We start from the raw sequence: 24,580 nt of genomic DNA on the forward strand, positions 1-24,580 counted from the left end.
GCCAGCAGTGGAGGATGAGGGGCTTACAAGTACAGTGCTTGTTGCTGGCATATTTCTGCATTGATTCCTGATTTAAGGACCCAGGGGACCGGTGTTTTGTGCACTTTCAGACTGGTTGGTTCAGCCACATTGTTAATGCCACAATGACATTTTCAGTATAGGGATTCAACCTCCATGTGATTTTTTTGTCCTGCACTGAGGAGACAGGCACCTTTTCACATCATCCAAGGTAAAAATTTCAGGTAAGTCTGGGTGTTTTTTAAAACACTTTGGGTACAGTTTGCAAGACCACAAGCCTGGAACAGGTTCTGATTAAAACAGATTAACATCTAGCGTCTGTACTGAGTACAAAGACGTAGGGAAAAAAAGCTTCATTTCTGAAAGGTATGAACATCTAGCATACCTATTTCCTATTGTAGACAACCAAAAGGAAACACTGGAACTACATTTCTTATAATAGACATTGACTTAATGTAGATAAAGCACTTTTAAAAAATACCAATTTCCTGAAAGGTTGGGTTTTATATATGAATATGAAACACAGTTGAAAATTGTTTTATGTAACTCCTCCTGACTTTGAAAATGTACAGTTACAGCTCTATGGCCCTCTAGTACCCACAACCTTCAAATAAGGTTGAAAGAAAATGCCAAAATGAAATAAAGAAGGACTGAAAGAAGATCTTTGGAGCTGAGACACCTCTGCTAAACCTAGAATTGCTTGCTGAAATTTACTTGAAATTAGCTGCAGGAAATCTTTGCTCTTTCATTCATGTAGAGGCCTTTGGTTGACAGTACAGATTTCCTCTCTCTTCCAGTTCAATGCAGTTGGTAACATTTCAAAACAGAAAGATGCATACCCTAACTGAATGGCTCCTGCCTGCCTCCAGGAATACCACAGCTGACTGGACTTGCCACTTGCATGCTGTGATGCTGGGGGGCTACACCTTCAGAGTCCTGCTTGCCTCTCCAGGGAGAGCACCTGGCATACTACACATTTTCAGAAAAGATTGTGAGAGTTTTAAAAAGCTTAAATATTTGAGGCTTCTGTTAAATTGCTTTGTGACTGCACATATATTTACACATCTCTCTGTCTATTCCTCATTCCCTCCATAACAGTGACAGTGTATCAGAAACCAGCTCCAAATACTGCTTACGGAAAAGGCAGGATGAAGATAAGAGCACTAGTATGTTCACCTGTTTGCTCTGCTGACAGGGTGAAGATGGTCAAAATTACTTGTTTTTCTCATGTAGACGAAACAAATCCTGTCTATATATATCATGGTTTATCATAAAGAATACTCTTCATGATGAAAAAAAGGATTTGGATTATTATGTTAAAATTTTCCGTGGGTCAAATCTCCAATTCTGTAAAAGCATGTTCCAGTCAAGACAATTAGAGGGCTGTGCCTCCAGGTTTTACTTTTATGTATTTCTAAGCTCATCTCAGGGCACGCTCATTCAGCGCAGTGCACAGTAAAAATATGATGGGAGAAGAGGCCAATGCCATTATAATATCTAATGAAAAACTGTAAGTGCAGTGATGGTAGCTTTGGATGCGCACATGGTCTTGAGTTATTGCATCCCACACAGCTCTGAGAAGAATGTATCATTAATAATTTGTAGTAACACATGGCTTCTAATTGATTGAATTATTTTTTCTGTTTAAAACAAATGGAAAAAAAATACATAATTCATTTCCTTAAAGCTCATGCTTTGTCAGAACTAGCTGTGCTTTTAGGATGATATTCACTCTTCTAAAGTGTCAAAGCATGTACTCCAGCATTTTGGGAGGATGCTTAGCAAAAGACAGACTGCTTTCATCTCTGATAGCCTGATAAAGAGGAAAAATATGTCTCCTAGATGAGAGATCAGATTTATTATGCTGAATGGGTGCCATAGAGAAGAAAACAGCAAGTAACTTACCACATCAATTATCTGCAACAAGGAAAGCTGGAGCTCGACTACGAGCGGTTGGGAGTCATTCACTACGGGTCGTTCCAGACGATTGTAGTTCCGCAGCAGTTCTCTGTACAAGCGCCTCTGGCTTTCCCCCTGCTGAGAGACTAGAGGAAAAGAAAGAAGGTGTCTGTCATTCACACTGTCACACAGCCAGCATTGTTTGTCTGTTTTGTTGAAAACTCCCTCTTATTAGGTTTGTAATTAGAAAGCAGTTCCTAAAGATATCACCCAAATTCTGCATATGGATGTGACACAGCTTTTCTGCATATGTGAATGATGAACTCTCAAAAAAATTAACTACTAACACTCTAACTCATTAGTAACATTCAGAAGTTACTGAACAGAACTGGGGCTCTGACTGAATATCCCCACTCCTTGGAGTCCCTCCTGCTGATGGATAGTAGGGTTGAGGCTCCAAAACTACCAGGCAGCTTCCTGGAAGGCAAGCAAATGAATTCATTGATTTGCTTGTTCTTATTTCCTAGACACTGGCTACTGTGAGCCAGCATTTACTTAGCCATATTGTGTTTATATCAAGCATGGGTAACAGGTACCCTTATTTCTTGGAGCTGATGTATCAGGCTTTTTTCTATGCTCAAGAAAGAGTAACGACTGTTCTTCCTACCCTCTTCAGTTTTTCTAGGTTTTGGGTTACTTTCCTTGACTCTTTTCCATCTGATGGCAGCATACTTTGTTAACACCTACTGAGGTGGTGGTATGAAGTCTAGAGTATTTAACAGCTATTACAGAGACATTGAATTTCTGGTATTACACGCTTAACTCAGCTTGCACTGAGAACTGACTCCACACAAAGATGTCATGCAAGCAGCTGAGCATGTTGAAGATTAGCAGAATTTCAGTCTATGCTTAAGTTCCAAGATGCCCTAGTTCCCACCTTTGGGGTGGGTGTGGAGAGCATCCACCTAACCTACTCTGCCAGGTTCATGGATGTCACAGTTGATGACAACTATGGATGGTAAAGTTTTAGTGACTCCCAGCAAAGCAAGGAGGTTTCTGGGATACACTGCTCAGAACCCTAGTTTCCTCAAAACTGTGTTGATCTCGGTGCTGTGGCTAGTGGCAGCCTGAGCTCTACTTAAGAGCTGCACCTAGGAGAGGGAAGGTCATGGGCTGCAGGTTCCCTGAGGTCAATCAGTCCTGTCAACATGAGTGTGTATTCTCTGAACTGTATAAATTCAATCCCTGGGAGATAATCTACACTCTAAATCATTATTACTTTGGACTGAAGCAGTTTTTATCCACTGCAGTTGCCACTCTCTGTATATGACGGTTTTTACTTCTTGATCAGAGCTCTGCACGTTGAGATCAAAACTTCTCTCAGAGAGGTTGTGATGAATATTTTCTTGACAGTGCAAACAAACTATAACAACCCATTCTGCCTTCCCAGCCTCTTACTATGCTTAGCAAACCCTTCAAGCCTGAGACAAGCTGCCCTACAACAAAGCAGCCATGCCTTTTAAAACTAATAATAAATTTAGTTTACAAACACTCCATAGGTTTGTTTAACTTGTGTTCTTTTCATTTTTGCTGATACTCAAGGGAGATTGTGACTTTCTAGCTCGGCAGTGCCTAGTAAACAAGAAAGAAGAGTATTTTGGTTCAGTTTGGCAAATTACACAATCACATCAATTTCATGAGTCCTTTTTCCTCTTGCATAACATTCTACATGATCACAGGCACCCAGAGGAGCAAATGCTGTAAGCAAGCCTTCAATAGCCCTTGTTGACACCTCAGTATTGGTAGCTGTGCTTTCACCAATGTGCTTTCTGACCACAGTATCTCTCCTTCAGCATCTTAAGTAATCTTCCCTGCTTACTTAAGCAGAGATTTAAGTCCTCTGTTATAGCCTTAGTATTTTCCAGTACCTCAGCAGGACCAGAATCCATCATAAATGTCTTGTGTGTGAAGAAAACCCGTGAAAATCCCGCATGCTGTCCTGTGGAAAGATGCTCTGAGTCTGGAGCAGATTTGCTGTCCTTTCACTCACCTACCCACCCATGCTCCTGTGCTTTAGGGAACAAATTACTTTCCGAACTATTGCTCACATCTTGAGTACTTACATAATACTTGCCTTCAACCTTTCTTTTAAACTGGCTCCCTCAGCTTTTAAAAGGGGAAAAGCACCCTTCGCCAGTTTCTGGACCCAACCGGGCTGCTAGACTGCCCTGGTACTACCATTGTCAGGGTGAGTTGAAGAGCCCCCCAAGGGATGGGGGGCTTGCAGAAATCTAAGCATAACCCTTTGCTTTGGAAAGCTATCTTTGCACTATGAGCTTCATCCGTGCTGAAGTCAAGCCTCTTTCCCTGTTAAACTTTGTGAGGTGAAGTAACCAAGAACTGCACTTAGTTTTTCACCCTTTCTTCAACTTTCCTCTCTGTAATGTAATCCTGGTACTTTGCAATCTCTTGAATTCAAAACTGTTAACACAGTCATAGATGATCTATTCTTAGTCTGCCGAGTTGGCATTGGTGACCATATATTTTTGTGCTGCATGGTTTTGCTTACAAAATGACACATATTCAGAAGCAATGGAGCCCTGGGCTGTCCTGGCAAAGTGCCACAGCAGCTGTTGGTACCACAAAGAGCTGGCTAGCCTAATCACACTGCCATCTCTCTGCTACAGCTGCTTTGGAGAAGGGAACTGAGGTGGAAGTCTAGTTTGACTTACATGTTCACAGCCTTTTTCTTTAAATTGTAATTTTCAAATATTTAATGTTTCATACTCGTGACAGATTTCTGCTTTTTTTCTCCTATGTTTGTGCTAATGCATTTTGACACTACAACTCTGTGTGCTAAATGGAGTGCTTGCTGGTGATGGGGAAGCCTGAATCTCCCAGGACTAGTGGTAGAATAAGCTTTACCACTGACTACCCCTCAGTCACAGCAAGTTTAACCAAAAGCAGTGGCACTGGTTCATCTTTTAAACTAGGCTAGATGACGGATGTCAACATTCAAGGTTGTGAAGTCAGTCTCCCAAAACCAATGCCACACTTGCTTGCCTCTGTTACTGGTAAGTAAAAGTAACTGGCAAAGGGCATGTTTTCTAAGGAAAGGATCTGAGAGTTTTTATGACCCACTGCCCATAATTGTGTCTCCCTTGTCTATGAAGTATCTTTGAAGCAGTAGGAAAACATACAGACTCATTAAAATTTGAGAGAAGAGCAGTGTAGGATGTTTACCTCAAGCTTAGCAAGAGTTTTGACACCATCTCTGAAAAATTCTCACGCACATTTGTCTATGCCTTGCAGGCTAGATAAGTGAACACTGGGCAGAAAAGTGGCTGAACTGTCAGGCTCAGAGGATTGCAGTCAGCAGCAAAAAGTTCAGCTGAAGGCCAGCCAGTGGTGGAGTGCTCCAGGGATGGATACTGGGAACAATGATATTTAACACTGTTATGAATGATGGGACAGAGTGCACCCTTAGCAAGCTGGGTTTTTTTCAGATGGTGCAAAACTGGGAGGAGTTACTGATACAGCACAAGGTTTTCTGCCACTCAGAAGGACCTTAAAGAACTGGAGAAACAACTGACAGGAAGCCCATGAAGTTCAATGAAAAAAAGTATAAAGTTGTCCTGCACCTGAGGAGTAATCCCAGGTGCCAGAAAAGGCTGGAGGCTCGCTGTCTGGTGAGCTGGGTAGCACAAAAGCCCCAAGGAACCTTATAGGCGCCAAGCTGACTATAAGCCAGCCATGCACCCTTGTAGCAAAGGTCACCAGCATCCTGAGCTGCAACTGGAAGAACCACACAAGTAGATCAATAGAAGTGATTCTTTCTTTCTACTCAGCACTGGTGATACAGACCTGGAATGCTGGATCCAGTGCTGGGGCTTATCAGCAGAAAGGAAACATGCAATTACCAGATCAAGGGCTGGATTGTTCCTCAAGATTTATTGTTTAATACTCTGAAAATGTTCCCTAAACTGCTCCTGGAGTTTGCAGACAACTGGAAAGCACAAGGCAACCAATCCTTGGATTGGCAGTTAAGAGCTCTTTGGAAAGCAGTTTTTTGTGCACTACGTTAAACTTTCAAACACCTCTCTGGAAATTCCTTCTGTGCATCTGCATATGCAAAGAAGTCTGCAAGAAGCCCACTGATTGAATGATTCATATAGACTATAAACTGCTACCAATCTTTTGAGCATAGATCCTACAGTTGTATTTGATGTTTCTTTCCAGGATGTAATTGCTGAGAATTGCACAGCAAGGAAACCTGCAGTTAGGTCCGGCCAGGCTATCCATATGGCGCCCCCAGGAAGGACAGATGCTCTCTCCTTTCCAGGAGCTGTGCTGTCATGCCTGGTCTTGGCTGGTTGATTTTCCTGCTCTGCTTTGCGTGCCAAGGTCCCCAAGCTATAAGGCAAGAGTCCAGCCCTTCCAGTTCCCCAGGTTTGTTCACAAAGTAGTCAGCTTCTTAACTGAGGATGCAGGTCTGAGACACATTCTGGCTGGTTGTGCACAGCAAAGAATAAATAATGAAATATTGACAAGGTGATAGGTAGTAGAACATGGATTTCCACTAGTTTTTCAACAATGACACCTGTATTATCAACCATTCTACATCTGTTTCATAGTGTTCCCTGGTTTTGTTTTAATAATCTCTCAACTTTTGGGGAGGGGGAGCTTCTGTTTTCTAGCCGTTGCTCATTTCTTTAGGCAGATACTTGAGTCCAAATATATAAATTATTACTTTATTCATACAAGATTATTGGTACCTAACATGATGGCTTTCAGACAAAATATCATAGTCTTTCCATATTACTTTATATTAACATGTATGCATGTGAACATGCCTTTGAATTATAAAATGTCTCTTTGTTTTCTTTTCTGTTTTCAAAGACAGTTCCTAAAATCACTTTCATTTATATAATCCTTTTGAAGGACATGGTAAGTTACAATCAACAGTATGTTCCTGATCCATCACATTGTTGCTTTAATATATTTTGCTCCCCAATACTTCATGAAAGGTCTCAAAATTGAGTGATACCGTAGCTGTGACATTTATTCACTCCCCTTGTACCTTCCGCAAGTATTTCACCACGTCTATGTCACTTTTCTCTCTCTGTACTGCTACTTTGACATGTATCTTTTGTTTTGGTTTATTTGTTTGTTATTTGTTTTGTTTGTTACTTGTTTCATAAAAGAAAATGAGTAAAGTTCTGGCATTTATAAAAAACAAACACATCAGTGCCATTGTACTGTGAAGTGTTGTTAGTTGGGTAATGATTGTAGTTAATTTTCTTATAGCTGGAATATTTACAGAGGAAAAATCCATTAAATACTATGGTTATCAGAGGTAAATCCTAGAACTTAAAACTGTTTTCCTAAAACCTTCCTGCCACAGCTCCTTCTATTATTTATTTTCATTTCAGTTTATCACTGTACTTTTGCAGGGATTTTTAGCTATTACTTTCAGAATCCAAACAGAATGATCACAGGAAACATATACGCACACACACACTACAAGCAATAATGAATTATGGGGGAAGCAACATGAAAAGTATCAGGAAAAAAGCAGGTTGTTTCACAGACCATTTCATTCGCATAAAGAACTGCAATGGCAAGAGCATTTACAAAATGAGGCATGTTCTAATGATTTGGTAGCTATAAAAAACAACGTATTTTTGAATATTTTGCAGATTTTTGAGAATGTAAATCATGTCATTGCCATATGTCACTTAATCTCCAGAGACACAGATGTGTCCCATCTGCTTTTGTTCTTATGTGCAGCATTGTTACTTTTATCTGTGGCTGCAAATGCACTATTTCTTTCAATGCCCTTTGATTTAAAATGCATGCTATCATGCCTTCAGGGAAACGGATTCACATAAGAAACAATGGAATCACATCAGCTACCTCTACCCCCTGTGCGTCTGTGTGTGTGTGTTTATGTGTTGTGTATTTGAATATTTCTCTCATTTAAAACCTCTTTTTAATCTACTTCCCTTCTGGGTAATCTTTGACTCTAATCTTTGTCTCTCGCTATGCAGATTGTTTCTGCATCTTACACACAACAATCAGCTATCCAGAGGAATGTGAGAAATTACTTGACTTCCTAAGCAAGAAGTGCCTAATATTCCTGATACGGGTCATTTTTGTTCTTTCATAGCAGATAAAGAGTTCCCAGCAGCGATGGGTATCAAAAAGGTATGCAAGGAAAGGTTTTTTCTTAAAGACTCTAGGCCCATGACAACATGCTAAAATGATATAATGAAAGGATGAACTTATATTTTTGGTCCTATTGGCTTGGTTGTGGGTGTTTTAAAGGCAGAGTGATGTGTGTAAGGTAGAGAGACACACTTTGAGGTATTAACAGTGGGATGCCTCTCAATCAATCAGTTATCAACATTATTTAAACTGTCTCATTACTCCAGGTCAGAAACCTAAGCAGCTACAGCCAGTAAAGGCAAAAAATGCACTTTTAGTGTAATGCTAGTGAATTAGCTCTATGCAATATAAGAGTCATTGCTACAATACTAGATGCATAGGGAGCACAGGAGGAGGAATCTGGAGCAGTCATGAAGAGAAGGACACCTCTTGTTACATATTACAGAGTGCTGTGGCTGTCTGGAAGCAACTCTTGCCAACTATCCTGGGATTTGTGGAGAGGAGTAGTAATGGAAGACAAAGGGAAGAAACAAAACCGTAAGATAAAAGCAAGACACCAGTGATATGGCCATCAGTATACTGGACTGGCCTTCTGCACTCCCTGATCCCACTGGCTTGCAGAGCATCTTGTCACATCCCTTCATCTCTATGGGTTTCAGCATCCAAACCAGTCAACCCAGGGAAAGCTCTTCTTAGGAAAGCACTATGAGCTTCACCCTTTAAGTGGCACCAATGTGGAAGCCATGGCATTATAGACAGCATTATCAGATGGCTCTGAAAAGGGTCAAGTCAGTCTGCACCTCCCCATCAAAAGTCCACTCTACACATGTGGAGAGCTCAGATCTGAGAAAGGCATAAGTTAACTGACAGGTGTAATAATGATTTCTGTGGAAACAGATAGGCAAGTCTGATTAAGCTGACAAAAACGATAGGTAGGAGGAGTTCTTTTTCCTAAACCCAGTGCAGATAATAGCAGTGAGGGAGCCTGCAATGATGTTGTGGTTTCACCCCACACTGCAACTGAGTGCCATGCAGTCACTTGCTTACAATCTCCCCTTCCTCCAGGGGATGAAGAATTAGAAAAAAATTACAATAACATTAATGAAACATATTAATAATAAACCATAATGAAACATAATGATGATGATGATGATGATGATGATGATGATGATGATGATGATGATGATGATGATGATGAAAAGGGAGACCACAAAAAGAGAGACAGAAATAAAACTCAAAGCAAAAAAATAATGCACAACACAATTGCTTGCCACCCACTGATCTGTGCCCAACCCACCCCTGCCTGAGCAGCAATCAGCCTTTTCTAGTCAGTTTTCCTCAGTTTATATACTGAGATATACTAACTTTCCACAAAGAGAAACATGATAATTTTGTCCCAAGATGTGAAGAGAGCAAAGATTCCAAGAGCTATTCCTTAGTCACAGGGATGTCCTTAACAGGAAAAAAAGCTTGTTGCCTTTTTTTATGGTTCAAAGATGAGGGAGAGATCTTGCTCTAAACCATTGCCTCAACGTGTTATTGGTGAAGCAATGGTAATATGATTAAACTACTCTGGGCATAGTAGAGGATAGGCTGGAGTGGAAATGATACAGACAATAACACTATGAAAAGGAACTGCCCAGTGCGCTCAGAGATGTTGCAGTGCTTCTTTCCATTTTTCCTTCTGCAGTGCTCATCAGCTGGTTATGATCCCAGAGACAGCTAGTTTCCCAAACTATGAACTGCTGCCTTGCCAGCCTGCCACCTGTACTTGCATAGCAAAGCTAAGCAGCAAAGTCATTGAGGATGAAATAGGCAAGGCTAGAGATGGCTTCTCCTGCCTTTTTCCCTCATCACTCAAGTTGCAGCTGTTGTCCATGAACAAAGTAAGAGCTCCACTGGCTGCAAGGCACAGGCAAGACACAAACATCCTTAGTGAACATGAATCTGAAAATGCAAAGAAAGTTCCAGGTATGTCTTTACAACATCAGAAGTTAAATGACGGATAATGAAAAACACAATGTAAGAGCCCTCTGAAAGGGATGGGGGTTAGTCAGATGAAAATTTTGACTGCACCTTGAATGACTCCTAATTTGTTCAGTGCTTAGTATGTGAACTGGGAAATATGGAGAGACATTTTCTAAATGTTTCCTAAATCTGAAACCGTTTCACACTTGGGGAGCAGAACTTTCATAGCACACCTATAGATAAGACTCAGCCTTGTTTCAGGCAGCAGCCATGAGCTGTCACTAAGTCAGGTCAACCATGCTGCCTGTCTATGTGAGATAGCTGTGCCAATCAGCTGGTGACAGTTCGGAGGTCTTGGCAGCAGAAGTGGCTGTTATCAAGGGATTTTTTCTAAGGGAAAGAAGTCTGAGGCTTTGGTGGTTGAGGTCTTCAAAGACAAAGGGAATTGTAAATAAAGGTGTGAAAATTCTTAGCAAGAAGTCTGAATTTATTTCACATTGAAGAGAAAAGCTGCTTTTAATACCTCTTGATGAAGTAAATTACTGGCTCTGAGGAAATTGGACTTGTGACCAATCAAACAAGGTTTGTGGAGATCTGACCTAAGACACTTGAAACTGTATGTACTATGCTTTGGCTGACTCAGTCCAGATTTACTTATATCCATACAAAATGGCTTAAAAGCTTACATCAATTTTGTTGTTTGATTTTTTCCCCCAGACTTTAAAGGTATCAAGGTCTCAGTGACAGCTGAGTGTTGGTTAGCCTTGATCTGTTTTCAGAACCCTAGATGCTATTGTCTTTTCCTTGGGTACATGGCTCAGGTCCTGGTTTTGTTAGTGATTATAAGAAATATTGGTCTCTTCCTGCTGCACCCTGCCAGCCATACCTGCATTGGCTGAGTCACTCATCCTGGCTAAGAGCAAAAATGAATCACAGTGAAATTGAGGTACTTTTAGAGAATGACGATCTGGGGAGTGTGATTTTGTCCTGTCTTTGTTGCTTTTAAGCTTTGGTAACTTCAGTCTACTGCTCCTGAATTATGTTGGTGCAGACAAAACAATATTAAAACAAAACTGGTGCCCTGTGCATCCAGAGGGAGCATGATTGTCATCCTGTAATACAGCAGCGATGTCACAGATGCGGGATGCTTGGTCTCTGAGCGAGACCAGAATGAGCCTGAAAATTAGAAAGTGATCCTGTACTGTCTGGGCTGCCCTCTTGTATTCCCCAGCAAAGAATTCCTGAGACTGCTAGAGCATTTTGACCCAAAGGTGAAGTAATTTGTCCACTTGACAGAGACCTCCTCTGGAGAAGGATGTCTCTTCTCCTTACCTACAGACCGGTTTCCTTAGATCTACTTTCTCTTTCATATGATCTGGCAACACATAAGTAGATCAGATGGTGTCAGGAGTGCTGAAGTGCTGGAGCTGAGATACCAATCCAATAAATTTAAATTATAATTGGTGACCCTAACATCTTTGGAAATTACATTAGAAGTCTCAGACCTTGAACAAAATGCTACTGCAGATGGTATGCTACAGGATAGCTGTTTGGTTACAAAAGAAAGGCAAAGCTTTTTCTTGGAGCTCCTGCAGTTGCCCAGTTGCCATTTACGGATTGTGTGTGAAGCCTGAACAGGAACAGGTTTAATTCAAAGTTGCTGCCCATTTGCCACTTGAAACAGCGGGAACTGCAAACTATCTGGCAAATTTTTATTTAAGTTTTGATCTCTTCTTTCCATTGTTATATTTGTTATAAAAGCTGGATTTCAGTTTGCTGACTACCTTTCTAAAATGACACAATATTAAAGGGAAAGCACTCCATCAAATCACTTTATCACTCCTGCAGGATCTTCAAAAAAACTCCACAAGATGGCTAAGAATTATGTAAAGTATTATCTGCATGATTATATGACTTTCTACTTTTGGTTTTTCCCAAATGCACTGACTCAGATGTGGTGAGAACATTAAGAGGCATCATTCTTTACAGCCAGCCTGCACTCAATGAGACCCACAACATGACACACAGTTAGTTCTGCATCATGAAGCCTCCACAGGGCAGCACTGATCCCTTGGAGTGAGTGAAATGGAGGCCACAAACAACAGGCTGTAACCCAGCAGATGGATTAGACTTAAAGAGATATGCTTTTGATCTGCTTGGAGATGAGAAAACAAGGGGGAGTTATTTTGGCTGCCTTCAGCTTCCATGAGGAAGGGCTCCATCATGAAGAAGCCAGGCTCTCCTGGGAGGTGCACAGGGACAGGACCGGTAAGATAAAGGTGCCTGATGGGGCATTCCCAGAGTACTAAGAGAGCCTTTTTTTAATCAAGTGTACTCTGCATAAGGAACACCACTGTCCTTGGAGATGTTTGCTGGCTGACTCCTCAGATAACAACCCAACAGAGAAGAAGGGTGGGACTAAACAACCTCTGGAGATCCCTTCCAGCCAAATTATTCTACCATTATATGAACCTGTATAGATCAGACCCTCCCTCACCTCAGCTGCCACAGACACATCTTTTCCAATTTACAACTTAATTTTCTCCTTTTGTATGGTGAAGATCTAAGCGACCAGTGATGTTTTTCCATGTAATCAAAGCTGAGCTTCAGTGAACACCACGTACTGTCTTAGTCCAGTCTGCAAACTGACTTCAGCCTCTTGGAGCTTTCAGTGAGAAATGAGGCCTTCTCAAGCCTGCCTGTTTCTTCTAAGTAATTTTTCTGATCAAATCTATGTTGCATTAAGAATAGAAATGAGGACTGTGGTTTTCTCTTCAACCTTGTGGGATGCAAAAGTGTTGAAAATACCCATTTCTGAATGGTGATAAGGTTTGCAAGCATCTGTTTCAGCACTCCATTAAGCACAGATTTTCTAATTGAGCAAAGCCAATTGACAGCAACGCAAGATGGAGACGCATGCACTTCACTGTTTACATACGTAAGTACTCATGCTGACTACAGGTTCCTTTCCATTGCAATTTACTGACTTAATCGTAAGCCCTGGGTGGGAAGAGTCTTACTTCCAAACACTCCATCTGGTTCTGGTCTCAGCCTTCTCATCAGCTGTTTTGCTCAATGCAGAAAGTATTTGATTAGCAAAACTCTTTCTTTAAGCCATATTTTATCAGGACTGCGTTCTAAAACAGCAATAATCTCCTGTCTGCCTTTCTCATTTCCTGGGTTGATACTGATTGCCAGTGCTAGTCCTACCTGTCTCAGTCAGATTTGATCTCTTTCTTAATTAGTTTATGTAGGATCTCTAGTCAGTAGACATCTTCAAACAACCATGTCAGGACTGATGCAAAGGGTTTTCATCTACTTTAATCACACTTTAGAGCTGAAGAGACTATACCTCCCTCCTTGCTTGTCACATGCAAATGAAAGTGTATGTGCTACCACCATAACTAACTCATGTTCTTTCCACAGGCCTTAGAAAAATAAAGCAGAGAGAAAGAAAAGTTCTGAAGCTGCCTTTAAGAGATAAAACCTCTACCTGGAACGAGAACTTCTGCTCTGAGGCCATCAGAAAACTCTACAAGCTGAAGCAAGGCTGAAGGTACCCAAGGTGCCATCTGGCATCATCCCAAAGACCAGATGGATGCTACTTTCTCATCCACTTCTGGACCCTTCCCTACATGCAAGACTGCTATACCAATAGCTGCATGTAACAATAGGCACTGGTGATGTCATGACACAGTTGCTTTTTCTGGACCTGCCCACTTTTTCCAGTTACATTTGAAAAGAATTAATACAAGATTTAGCTCAGATCCCTATCAGCAAATGCACATGGAAATACCTCCAACTCTCCTGGAGCCTGGCAACTTCTCAGAAGCTTGGGCCAGCTCCACTGTCACAGCTGTGCCCATGGTAATACAGATCAGCCTTAGAGCTGTGCCAGTGAATGCGCATAGAAGATTACTGACTGAGCACAAGGTCTGGTTCATTGAACTATAAAGTGAACCTCAAGAAGCAAGCATGAACAGCAAGTTACTGTAGCAGACAGTAATGCAGAGGAAATAGGGGTTTGCTGAGGACCCTCTCTTAAATGTATTGAGAGATATCAATAGCACCAGTGCTCCTGATAGAGTATATGTGCACGTGCCATGGACAAGTACATTTATTCCCTTGGCTCTATGCACATGCGATGCCTTAGCACATTCTCAGCATTCAGAATGATCAGCTCTGCTGTCTGTGCTATTAGATATTAAAGTAGTGGCAGGAATCTGACAGCAATTTGCCACGTCTGCAAGTTGCATGTGTGGCATCTTCTTATGCCATCAGTATGGAAGAAAAGAGCTACCAGTACAAGCTAAGACCTAGCTCATGTATTTTCTATTTTAAATGTGCATCAGCTCATTGTTATCTTTGGAACTGTATCATTCAGTGCATCAACATAGACAATACGGAGAGTTGAGGTGAATACAACCTTCAGACCTCTAATTAAGGTATGAAAGATTCTAAATGATTTAACTTTCACATGTGGTTCTACTCTGACAACAGTTATGAGATTTTAAAATACAGCTACTTCACCAACCACCTAAATTACCAATGATATTACGCTGTTCTCCCGTAAGGCACAGGAATCCTTTTATCTGTTCAACTGTGTCTCTTTGGAGTAACTAAGTTTGATTAAATCATTGTAGTTCTATCAGGCTTAAACAGCTGAGGCCTGAAGTTTGGACTCCTAACTATATACAGGTATTTACGTAACATTATTTGTTCTTCCTACTACACAGATGTCTCAACTCATGTCACCTCAGTCTAATTAGCTCACATTAGAGAAATTGTTGCCCGGCAGGGGAATCTGGCCTTCTGAGGCTATCTTGCCAATGCTTCTGCTGTTGCAGAAACAGCACCTGCTTGCATGGAAGTGAACCAAGAAATTAGTGAGGATTTGCTCCAAGAGATCATCAGTTCTCTTCTGATGTGATCACTAGACCCCATTGAAATAAGCAAAGGTGTGAAAAAGCATGAAATTGGGTGTAGCATTGCAATTCAAATCTGTCTTATGAGTGAGCCAAAGAAAAGCTGCTTGCACCAGCTGGGTACACCAAGTCAGGCTGAATTACTTCATCATTTACATATTTGAGCTGGTTAGCTCACTTGCAGCATCCCCTGCCACAGGATTTGTCCCATACAGCTGAGCACTTATATTCCCACCAGACTGCAGAGAAAGGTTGTTGTTCTCAGCTTGCCTTTGCTGGGCTTTTCAAAGCCACTTGCCCAGATACGACCCTGATGGCAGTCTGTACAGAACAAAGAACTTGAGAGCTCCGACTCTGCTCTGTGCAGCATGTGGGCACTGTAATGGTCTCACTTGGGAAATAAAAAAGGATATAAAGACACAGTAATTAGAATACATGGTTTGACTGGAGACTAGCCAAGTGTGTGTTTAACCTCCCTGGCTGCTCAAACCCTCTAGGTGACCATGCCCTGATCTGAAGGTAACACCTCAGAGAGGCTATGCATCTTTGTGGTCACTGTGACATGTTTCTCAGGATGTATTTGCAGGGTTATCTGCACCCTATCCCTCAGATTGCATCACACTCAAAAAAAAAAAGGAGCAGGAATGATTCCTCCTTTGCAATCAATCCCTAGACTAGGTTTTTCAAGTTTCTCCACCCAAAGTTGTTAGGTAGATGCTGAGACTCACTGGGTCCTTCTACATTCTGGGTGCTTCTTCAAGGATTGCCCCTGGCCTGGAAGGGATGTCTGACCCTGACAGTATTCACCTGGGATATAGGAAGGTTGAAAACCAGTTTCCTGATTTTTCCTTAGACCCATGTCTCAAAAAAAGCATCATCAGCCCTTTGAGAAGGAGGGCTGCAATGACCCAACTTAAATGACATGACTACTGGGGCTTCCAGCATTATTGCAAGTAAAGTCAGGTTGAGGCAGACAGTTGAGGAAAGAACTGGGAAAAAAACTGAGTTCTTCATGTGTTGTTTGTGTTTGGTTTTTATCTAGTTCTTGTGACAACTTTCCTGTCAAACAGCCCTACAGGAGTTTTCAGTACTTGATAAATTGCTATGAACAATGTTAAAAAAACTCAGTGCTATGAGAGAGTGATTTTAGCTATGATTTGAATTTGGTGTGACTTCCTTGTGGGTGAACTAAGGAACCCAGGGGGAAGTTCATCTGGATTTACGGTTAAAAAACAAAAAACTCTGTTACTGATAACATGCTAATATCATCTTGACTTTTTTCTCTTCTGCCCCCACTGCTCAATTCCCAGGTCTTTCTGGGGTTTTTTTCCCTTTTTTTTTTTCTTTTTTTCTTTTTTTTTTTTTTTTTTTTACTTAAAAAAATCTGTAAAGCAGAAGTCAATTACAGACCAACATTATCAGAGATTAATTTTATTCTGCTTTCGCATTTTTCTGTAAAAGTGCACACTTGTAAGCTGTTGGTAAGAGCACCTAACAAAAAATTCTCTGAATTATTTATAAAAGCAGTTTGTCTTCATGTGCTGTTTAGATAAACTAGGCATCCCCTGATTAATGGGTGATTACTCATTATTTAAAAGGCAGGATTTACATGACACATAACTACTCAAAATGGCAATGTCCACAAAATTACTTATCTCATAACTAGATGCTATAACCCGCCTGTTAGTTCAGCTCCTACAGTAGCACAAAAATATCTTGAAGATAGCAAGGTTCTTAATTCAGCAAGGTAGGGAAATATTTTTCTGCAGTACCATTACTACATTAGGCAGATGAAATGTGGATCTGTAATAATGAAATGCCCAGATGTTTTACAGCTTCAGATGAATTAATGAGGAATTATCTATGTGGCAGGAATAGTCCTGTGCAACATCCCATATATGCAAGTTTCTAGTGCCCTTGCACTTCTGAAATAGATGGACAACTTTCTCTGCTTTTAAAAGACAATCCTTCTTTATACATAAATTGTGAGAAACAAAATATGGTCCTTCACACCTAGAATACTTAGTTTTAGAATTTTTGGTTGCTGCAGCTATTTATGTTGCAGCTGAAAGGGACCCATAAAAGCACATTTTGTGTAGAATACTGAATATCTTTCATGACTGGGGCTATTTCAACATTCTCACTTAAAAACACTTTATTGTCAGCCTTGCTATCCTGAATGTTTTGAAATAATCACACAGCTCCTATTTTTTTGGCACCATGCTGAAACTTCTGAAGACAGCCTAGTCAGAGCTGACACCTTAGACTACATCATCCCATTATTTTTATTAGATATTTTCAGCTATATATCCATCTCTGTCTTAATGGTTTTTATTAAGCATACTAAGAGTATGTTTAGTAAAAACAAACTAGAATTAATACATTTATATATTTATACAGATTTAATATTTCTACATGATGCACAGAGAATAAACAGTTATGAATTTTCTTCTGCTTGTATTTCTCTGTAGAACACCATTGCACTCACACACCTACAGCATTCCCAAATCATTTTGCTCAGCCTGAAGTTATAATTTCCTGTTGTCAAAAAACCATGGTAAGGTTACATTTTTCAGGAAAGCAAGAAAACATTTCTTTTGAAACACAACCATTTCAATTAATTTATGGAAGTTAAAATTACTCAATTTTAATTAAAAAAAAAAAAAACCACAAAAACAAACACACACGCTTCTTCCTTCTCTAAAAAAATGTAAGATCCCAGCACTGTAAGATCCACAAACTTACCCAAACTGATTACAAAAGTCAGTTAAACCAGCATGGGACTCTAATGAAGTCCAAAATATAAGCAGATACAAGACTTACTGAGAAAAATATTTGGGGTTGGATGTAACTAGCATCTAGAAAATTAAAAAAAAAAAACAAAAACCAAACAACAAATCAAAACAACAGCAACAATAAATCCAAACTACTACCAAAAAAATGAAAGCCCTGGACAGAGATTAGCTTACCTTTAAAGAGTGAGAAGAACAAGGATGACCAGAGGTACAGTGCAGAATAAACAAATGCCAAGCACCTTTCTGTGAGCATTGTCAAAATAAGCTGGCTCTCCTTCCTGAGCAGAGGGTGAAAGAGAATGAAGTCTTGAAGACAGCCTGCAATGACTGATGGATTTGGCAATTACGGTAATAAGGCATCAAACCAGCTTCCCACCAGGGGAGAAAAGTGCATTTGCTCATGTGCTTCTCCAGTCCCCAGGAGCTCAGTGCTTGGTCAGTAAATCCAAACACAAAGGAACAGGTTACATTCCTTTGGACTCACATTGCTCAACACACTGAGCCTTTCCCTGGTCAGGAGCAAATGCAAGTGATCCTCGCACACAGCTGTCTGTGTACTGCAAGAAGGGGGAGTGTGCTGCCTCGGAGACGCTTTCCACATCTCCACATATTGTACCTAACTCGAGACAGCACGGCTGCAGTGTTTCCAGTGCTTGCACTCGAGTGCCTCTAGAGTTGTTTCCCGGTGAAATGAATTAGTGTGTGTCCCCCTCTGCTCCCTCCCAGCTGCCAGGGCAACTTGCAGCAAGCACCTGTGGTACACACCTGCCTTTTCTCCCAGCAGAGGGGGATTCAATAGTGCAAAAGTTTGAAAAGATGAAAATAGCCAATCTCCTGTCCATTTTGGTGCACCCCTTCCTGTAATCGCTTCCACCAGACGCAGGGAGCTGCTCTGAGTGCCCTCTTCCCCAGCTGTCTACAGTGGGATTTCGCATTCACCTTGGCTCCCCTTCCTCTCCACAATTTTATCCACTAGCAAAAGAAAGGCAAGGTGAGGCAAAGTCTTGGATGAATTATATTCATCATTTCGGCCTTTCTTTGCTCATTTGCCTGTTCTGAACACTCACCCACTTCTCTTTCACAGCAAGCAGGGACAGCACTTTGTACTTCCCCTTGTTGAATTTCTTGGGGCTCCTGCCTTGACAGGGTACAAGTCTGGATTGACTCAGAGAGCAGCAGCAAGTCGTGACTCCGGGCAGGAGGAGGGATTTGGGCACTGCCGTAGTGAGGCTGCAGCGGGCAGTGCAAGCCGGCAGGAGAGCAGAGCCCGGGATGTGGGGCACAGGGTGAGGAGGAGAACTTGCGAGGTTGACTGGTGGGGCACGGGCTGGAAACATCTGCCCCAGGATCAACTGCAGAAGCGCAAACTTATAATGCTCAGGAAACACATGAAAAATCAGAGGTCAAAGAACCAGGAAAGGGGAGGGAAACATTACAAGTGGGGAGAGCAACACCACCAGCGTTAGTTAATAACACACAAACATGTTCTGCAGTTTTCATGCTTTCATTTTCTTTTAATAAACGCTAAATATATTTGGAAGGCTAAGACCACAAGGGGCTGGCGTATACCCCAGCTGAAGCCTGGAGTGATTTAGCTGTATCCTCAGGCCCTCTCAATCCTGTCTCTGGATGGTGGGCTGTCTTCCTGGGGGTCTGGGAAGGGTCCTCAGAGCTGCTGGCCCTCTCTTTGCAGGCTTGCTGGGATGCCCCAGGTGAGCTTTCATTGACCAGCTGCATGTGGAACAATCAGGCACAGCCTCCTCTGGATTCTCCCAGGCTCCTTCTTGCTCCCCATGAGTAGGAAGGGGGACAGAATGGGAACTGCTGCTGGGACCCCATGAAGGCTGGCCTGAGAGACCCCCTGGAGTGGCATCAGGGACTGTAGAGGGGCTGTTCTCCCACTCTCCAGCTGCACTGCTGACCTCCAGGCCCATTTGATGTTGGGCCTCCACACTGGGCCTGTGATGGTGTCAGTAAACTGGCGGGCAAAGCTCCTTGTGTGCCTGCGCAGGGAAGCCCATAGAAGCTGGAACAAAGCCTCATTTGGGCCAAAGTAGTGCAGGCTGGATGGGACAAGGCACTGCACTGTTGCTGCTTCCTACCATCCTCAAACAGCTGCCTCTGCTCCCAATGCAACTGTGACAGCAGGTGGTGGAGAACAGCAAGGTAGAGGAGGGATGCTGAGACGTAGTGCAGGAGATGCTCACGGAGCCCAGGGCAGTGGCCACACGGCTGATGGCAGGACTATTGCAGTGCTGTGGGAACTAGGGGCAGCAGGAATCCTAGTCTCAGGTCTGATACTGCTGCAGAGCAATGGGAATTGGGAGCAGCTAAGTGCTTAGGAGATCAGTGAGTTTGATACACGATCACAGCTTCCTGCAGGGGAGATCACTTGAGCAGAGCCTACTGCAGAATGTGGGAAATGGATTTGTAGAGTTCTCAAGCCTGACAGAAAGCCCACATAGCATGCATCCATATGCAAGCTTTGAGACAAGAAATGCTGACTTAAAAATGCCATGGAATAGAACAGATATTGGTGAGAGAGAAATGGAGCTAGAAAAAAGTTTCACAGGATGGCCTTACAAATAAGACTAGATGCTCTGAAAAAAATAGAACTATGAAAGATGCATTGTAATAGGGGTAGTACATGAGGGGTAGTTCTAGATGATTGGCTTTAAGGCATCTACAGCATGGTGTGGCAAAAAGTTGACAGGCCAAGAAATGCATATAGTGTAATGTAATTAGGAAATCGTCATCTTCTGATTGTGATGGCGTGGATTATAACATGTGTATTGTCACACCCTGTTCATGAGACCAAAAATGGAATTAAAGCTTTTAAAACACCTCTCAGTTGTCGCATCTCTGGGTCAGGAAAAAGGTATTGTCCAACAGCAGATATGCCTGTTCTTCCAGACATTTGTGCTGACTGCAGGGCAGCTGCACCTAAACTTCTCCTTTTCTCCTTTTCTACTCCCCTCACATTCCCACAGTACAACATGGGGCATAGTTTTGTCCATGATTTTTGGTTTAGATTTGGGTTTTTCTTAAATTCCTGTAAAAATGAAAGCTTTCATCAATGAGTACAACTTCACACATATTGTAGCTCATTTGCTGTACCTTCAGCCACTGGAGGTGGCTGTGTTCCCATTGATGGCCAGAGTGTGGGGACTGGGAGCAGCTGGGTACCTGGGACCTCCTCCTCTGAGGTGGAACAGGTCCCATGGTGCTCTGTGGGCTGGAATGACATCTCCTCAAAGCTGTCATCCCCCACACCAAGTACGGCATGGAGGTCACTCTCCTCTTGCAGAGAGGGTCCTCAGGCTTGCTCCCAGCCCACTGCAGACGGCACTCTTAGCAGAAGCAGAGAGGCAGTGTCATCCCAGCTGTCCAGGCAGATGGGACAGCAGTTGTCCAGCTCCATGGCCATGCTTGTCATGTGCAGTGGCATCTGAAGACAGTGGGGATGACAAACCACTTCACTGCCTGTCAGTGACACTGCAGCAGCAATTGTAGTGCTAGAAAAGTGAGGCCACAATTGCTGTCTGGCCCAAGGATGGATGGACGTAATACCCATGTCCCTCAAGAAGAAACCTTCCCTGCTCCCCAGATGGAGCTTTCCCCCCCAAGATAATTTCTGTTCCTGCAAGAGTGACTCCTGAGTGCCCCGGCTGCCTCAACTGAGAGCTCCATTTTGCAAATTACTCACAGGGGCACAGGCTGAAAGCCACTGATCTCACGAGGATGGAAAATCCACCTATATTATGGCGCTCTGCAAGTAGGAGACTTGGTGCTGCAATATCCCACTTTGAGCATGCAAATGCAGACAGGCAGAATACAGGGGCTTTGCAGTCTAGCTCCTTTTCTGCGATTCTCAGCTCTTAATCACATTTCAAAATTAGGCTACAGGTGAATTCTTCGAAATGCCTGGGTTGCTTTGTTCCACAGACAGCCATTTAACCATGTCATCTGGCAGAAGTGAGCATGTCTTACAACCAAATATACACTGTGGAGTCTACAAAACACAACTTATTGCACTACTGAGCTGCAACCAGGTTTTTTGTTGGGATTGCTGCTTACATAGGTTTCATCATCGGTGCAGGGGCCTGAAGGTGTGCTTCTCTCACAGGCTGTAGTTAAGGAAGGATACAGTGAGGACAAAATTATTGTGCAAGTTGTGCTCCTCCTCTCTCATGTCCACCTGAAGTGCACTGCCACTGGAAAAGGCTTTCCCAGAGAAGACAAAACCAGCCCTTCTGGCTGAGATCCTATAGTAAGGATGTACACCTGCCCCTCAGCTCTGGACGTTTTCATTGCTCATCTCCTACAGAAGCAGATGGCATAAATACAGAAACCAGGATTTTTCACCAAAGACCTTAGAGGCGGACATTTTCTCTCACTGCCATTTCCCTGTGAAGCCTGGGATGGACTGCTGCAAACTGGGGCTTATAGACAAGGCCCATGTCAAAGCTCTACTTAGGGGTTCAGACTGTGTTCTGACCTTGGGAAGTTATGTGACTTGCTCCTCTTCTTGAGGTTTTGTCTCCTCTGGGTCACATTGGTACAACTCTGCAAGTTTGGAGCTGGGCATCCTTCCTCTGTGGATGGGTTTGTCTGCAGGTGAGACAGCTCTTCTTCTACCACCTTTAACCATGCTTGCTGCTGAGTTTGCCCAGTCGGCCCTTCTAGCACTGACTTGACTTCCAAGCCAAACTCAGCACCTCATGCTGTGAGCGAACAGAGATAAAGGACAACTGGCCACAGTGACACCTTAACAGCTGCGCAGGAAGAAAGGAGGATGAAGAAAGCCCTCATAATGCAGGAAGTACTGGAAAGTGCTTTATCCCAGGAGTGGTTTGGATGAGTTATGAGTGATTTGGGGAATTCTGATAAAGGTGTCAAGTGCTGAAAGACACAGAGCATTGTTCAGAAGTCACATCACCAGGGTTTCACCATGCATGTCAAGCTGCAGAGACCACTCAGTGGGTTCAGCTCCTCTCCAAGGAAGGCAGATGACACCAGGCCACACATACACAGGCCAAGTGACCTTGCTGGTAAGGCTGGGGATGCCGGAGGACAGGAAAGTACTGCAGCTTGTGAATATACCTGGCTGGTAAAGCAGGGAGCTGGGCTGGGGTAATCCAAATTCTGCGGGGTGCTAGGATGAGGAAGCCAAGGAAATGAGCTATGGAGGGGTCCACTTCTTTTGCTGGTGCAAAGGGAGACAGATGGTTTCAGGAGGGTCTGCATGAACTAGGGATCTCATGGCTTCCCACTCTTGTAGGCAGCTGATGCCTAGTGGGTGAGCTGAGGTGACAAGGGAGCTGCCACCTGAACTCTGCATACTCCAATGGCACATGGAAAGAGCTGCACAACAAAAGCAAGGTGCAAGGAGCTCCAGCCTTGTCAGGCAAGCCTACAAGTAGCCCCTTAACCCCAAAGGCTCAGGCTCTGATTCTTCAGGCCCTGTTCTGTCCTTTCCCCACACAAGAGAAGCAGAGAGAAGAGAAAGAGAAGCATAGAGGTGAAGGGCACTGCACCAGAGCTCAGCCAGAGGGTGATTCCGCCTCCTCGGCTGCTGGAGTCTGCATCACCGGACATGGTGGATGCTCAGCTGGTGAGGGAGCAATGCCAGCCTCTGGTCCTGCTGAAAGGGACTCAGCCAAGAGGGGAGCTGTGCTCCTGGAGTCAGCCTGCATCCTTAAGGCCTGCAGAGCTTCTTATCTGTCCTATTTCCCACCTCTACATTTCCTTCCCCAAATCAGTGTCCACCTTCCTCCTTCCTGCTTCCCGTGCTTCCCATGCCTCCTCTTTGTTTCTGCCCCACTTCCTGGTTTTTCCACTCTGCCCCTCTTTCCCAATTTCTCTTCCTCCTACTGCCAGGCCCTGTCTTGTTTCTGTAACCTTTTTGTGTATTTTCTTAGCCCTTCATTTCCCTATTTCCAGACTTCTTTCTTTATCCCTGTCTCCTTTTGCTCTCTCCCGCTTCTTCTCCTCCTCCTCCTCCATTCCTTGTCCCTATTTCATTCTCCCTACCCCCACTTCTTGACTCACCATCCCTTTTCCTCTCCCTTCCACTCTCGAACACATCCCCACTCCTCGGCCCCTGCCCTTCTCCTTCTCTCCCTCTCGCCGCGGGGCAGTGTCCCTCCACCGTCCCTGCCTCTGTCCGTGCCCGGCACATGGGCGCTGTCCCCTCGGAACCCGCGGAGCCGCGGGCACGCCGGGGCCATGAGTGCGGCCTGCGGAGCTGCGGGCACAGCGGGGCCATGAGTGCGGCCCTGCGCGCTGCCCGCTGCGGCGGGGCCTCCGCCTCCCCGCGCTGTTCCCGGCACGGCCGCGCCGCTCCGCTGCTCCACCGCGGCGGCCGCCGGCGCCCCCAGAGGGTGGGCACGGCCTGAGGCAGCGTGGCGAGGCGGCGCTGCTGCGGAGGGAGCGCGCTGAGGGCTGACGGGCGGCGGCGGGATGTCCTCTGCTGGCGGGAGCCGGACAGCGGCAAAGACGGGCCCGGAGCGTGTCCCTGCTGCGTTGAGCCAGCCCGTGGCCACACCTGCGCTCACTTTAAAAAGGCCCCCCACCCTAACTCGGGGCTCTTGGTTGTCGCTGGGCACACGCAAACCCACTCTAGTGCCCCCAGGAAAGCCCGAACCAGCCCCACAGCCTCGAACAACAAGAGCTCTGCTCGAGGCCTCCAAGACTCAGCCTCTCATAATCACAGAAACACAAATGTTCTGAGTTGGAAGGGACCCACAAGGATCATCCAGCCGAGCTCCTGGCCCTGTGCAGCGCTATCCCAGAGAATCACACCAT

At 43.7% G+C, this 24,580-nt stretch overlaps 1 protein-coding gene across 1 annotated transcript in view; it reads right to left on the reverse strand.

The window, feature by feature from the left end:
- Nucleotides 1–18,374, reverse strand: part of LOC134432138 (neuronal acetylcholine receptor subunit alpha-7-like) — a 58,613-nt gene extending 40,239 nt beyond the window's left edge. The window contains exons 1-2 of the mRNA XM_063180587.1: nt 17,948–18,374; nt 1,924–2,063 (exon numbers count right to left, since the gene is read on the reverse strand). Coding sequence (XP_063036657.1) covers nt 1,924–2,063; nt 17,948–18,026 — 219 coding nt within the window. The 5' untranslated portion in view covers nt 18,027–18,374. The remainder of the gene's footprint in view (nt 1–1,923; nt 2,064–17,947) is intronic.
- Nucleotides 18,375–24,580: the final 6,206 nt, after the last annotated feature.

The sequence above is a fragment of the Melospiza melodia genome, chromosome Z (genome assembly GCF_035770615.1).
Source record: "Melospiza melodia melodia isolate bMelMel2 chromosome Z, bMelMel2.pri, whole genome shotgun sequence".
In the NCBI taxonomy this organism is placed as follows: Eukaryota; Metazoa; Chordata; class Aves; order Passeriformes; family Passerellidae; genus Melospiza; species Melospiza melodia.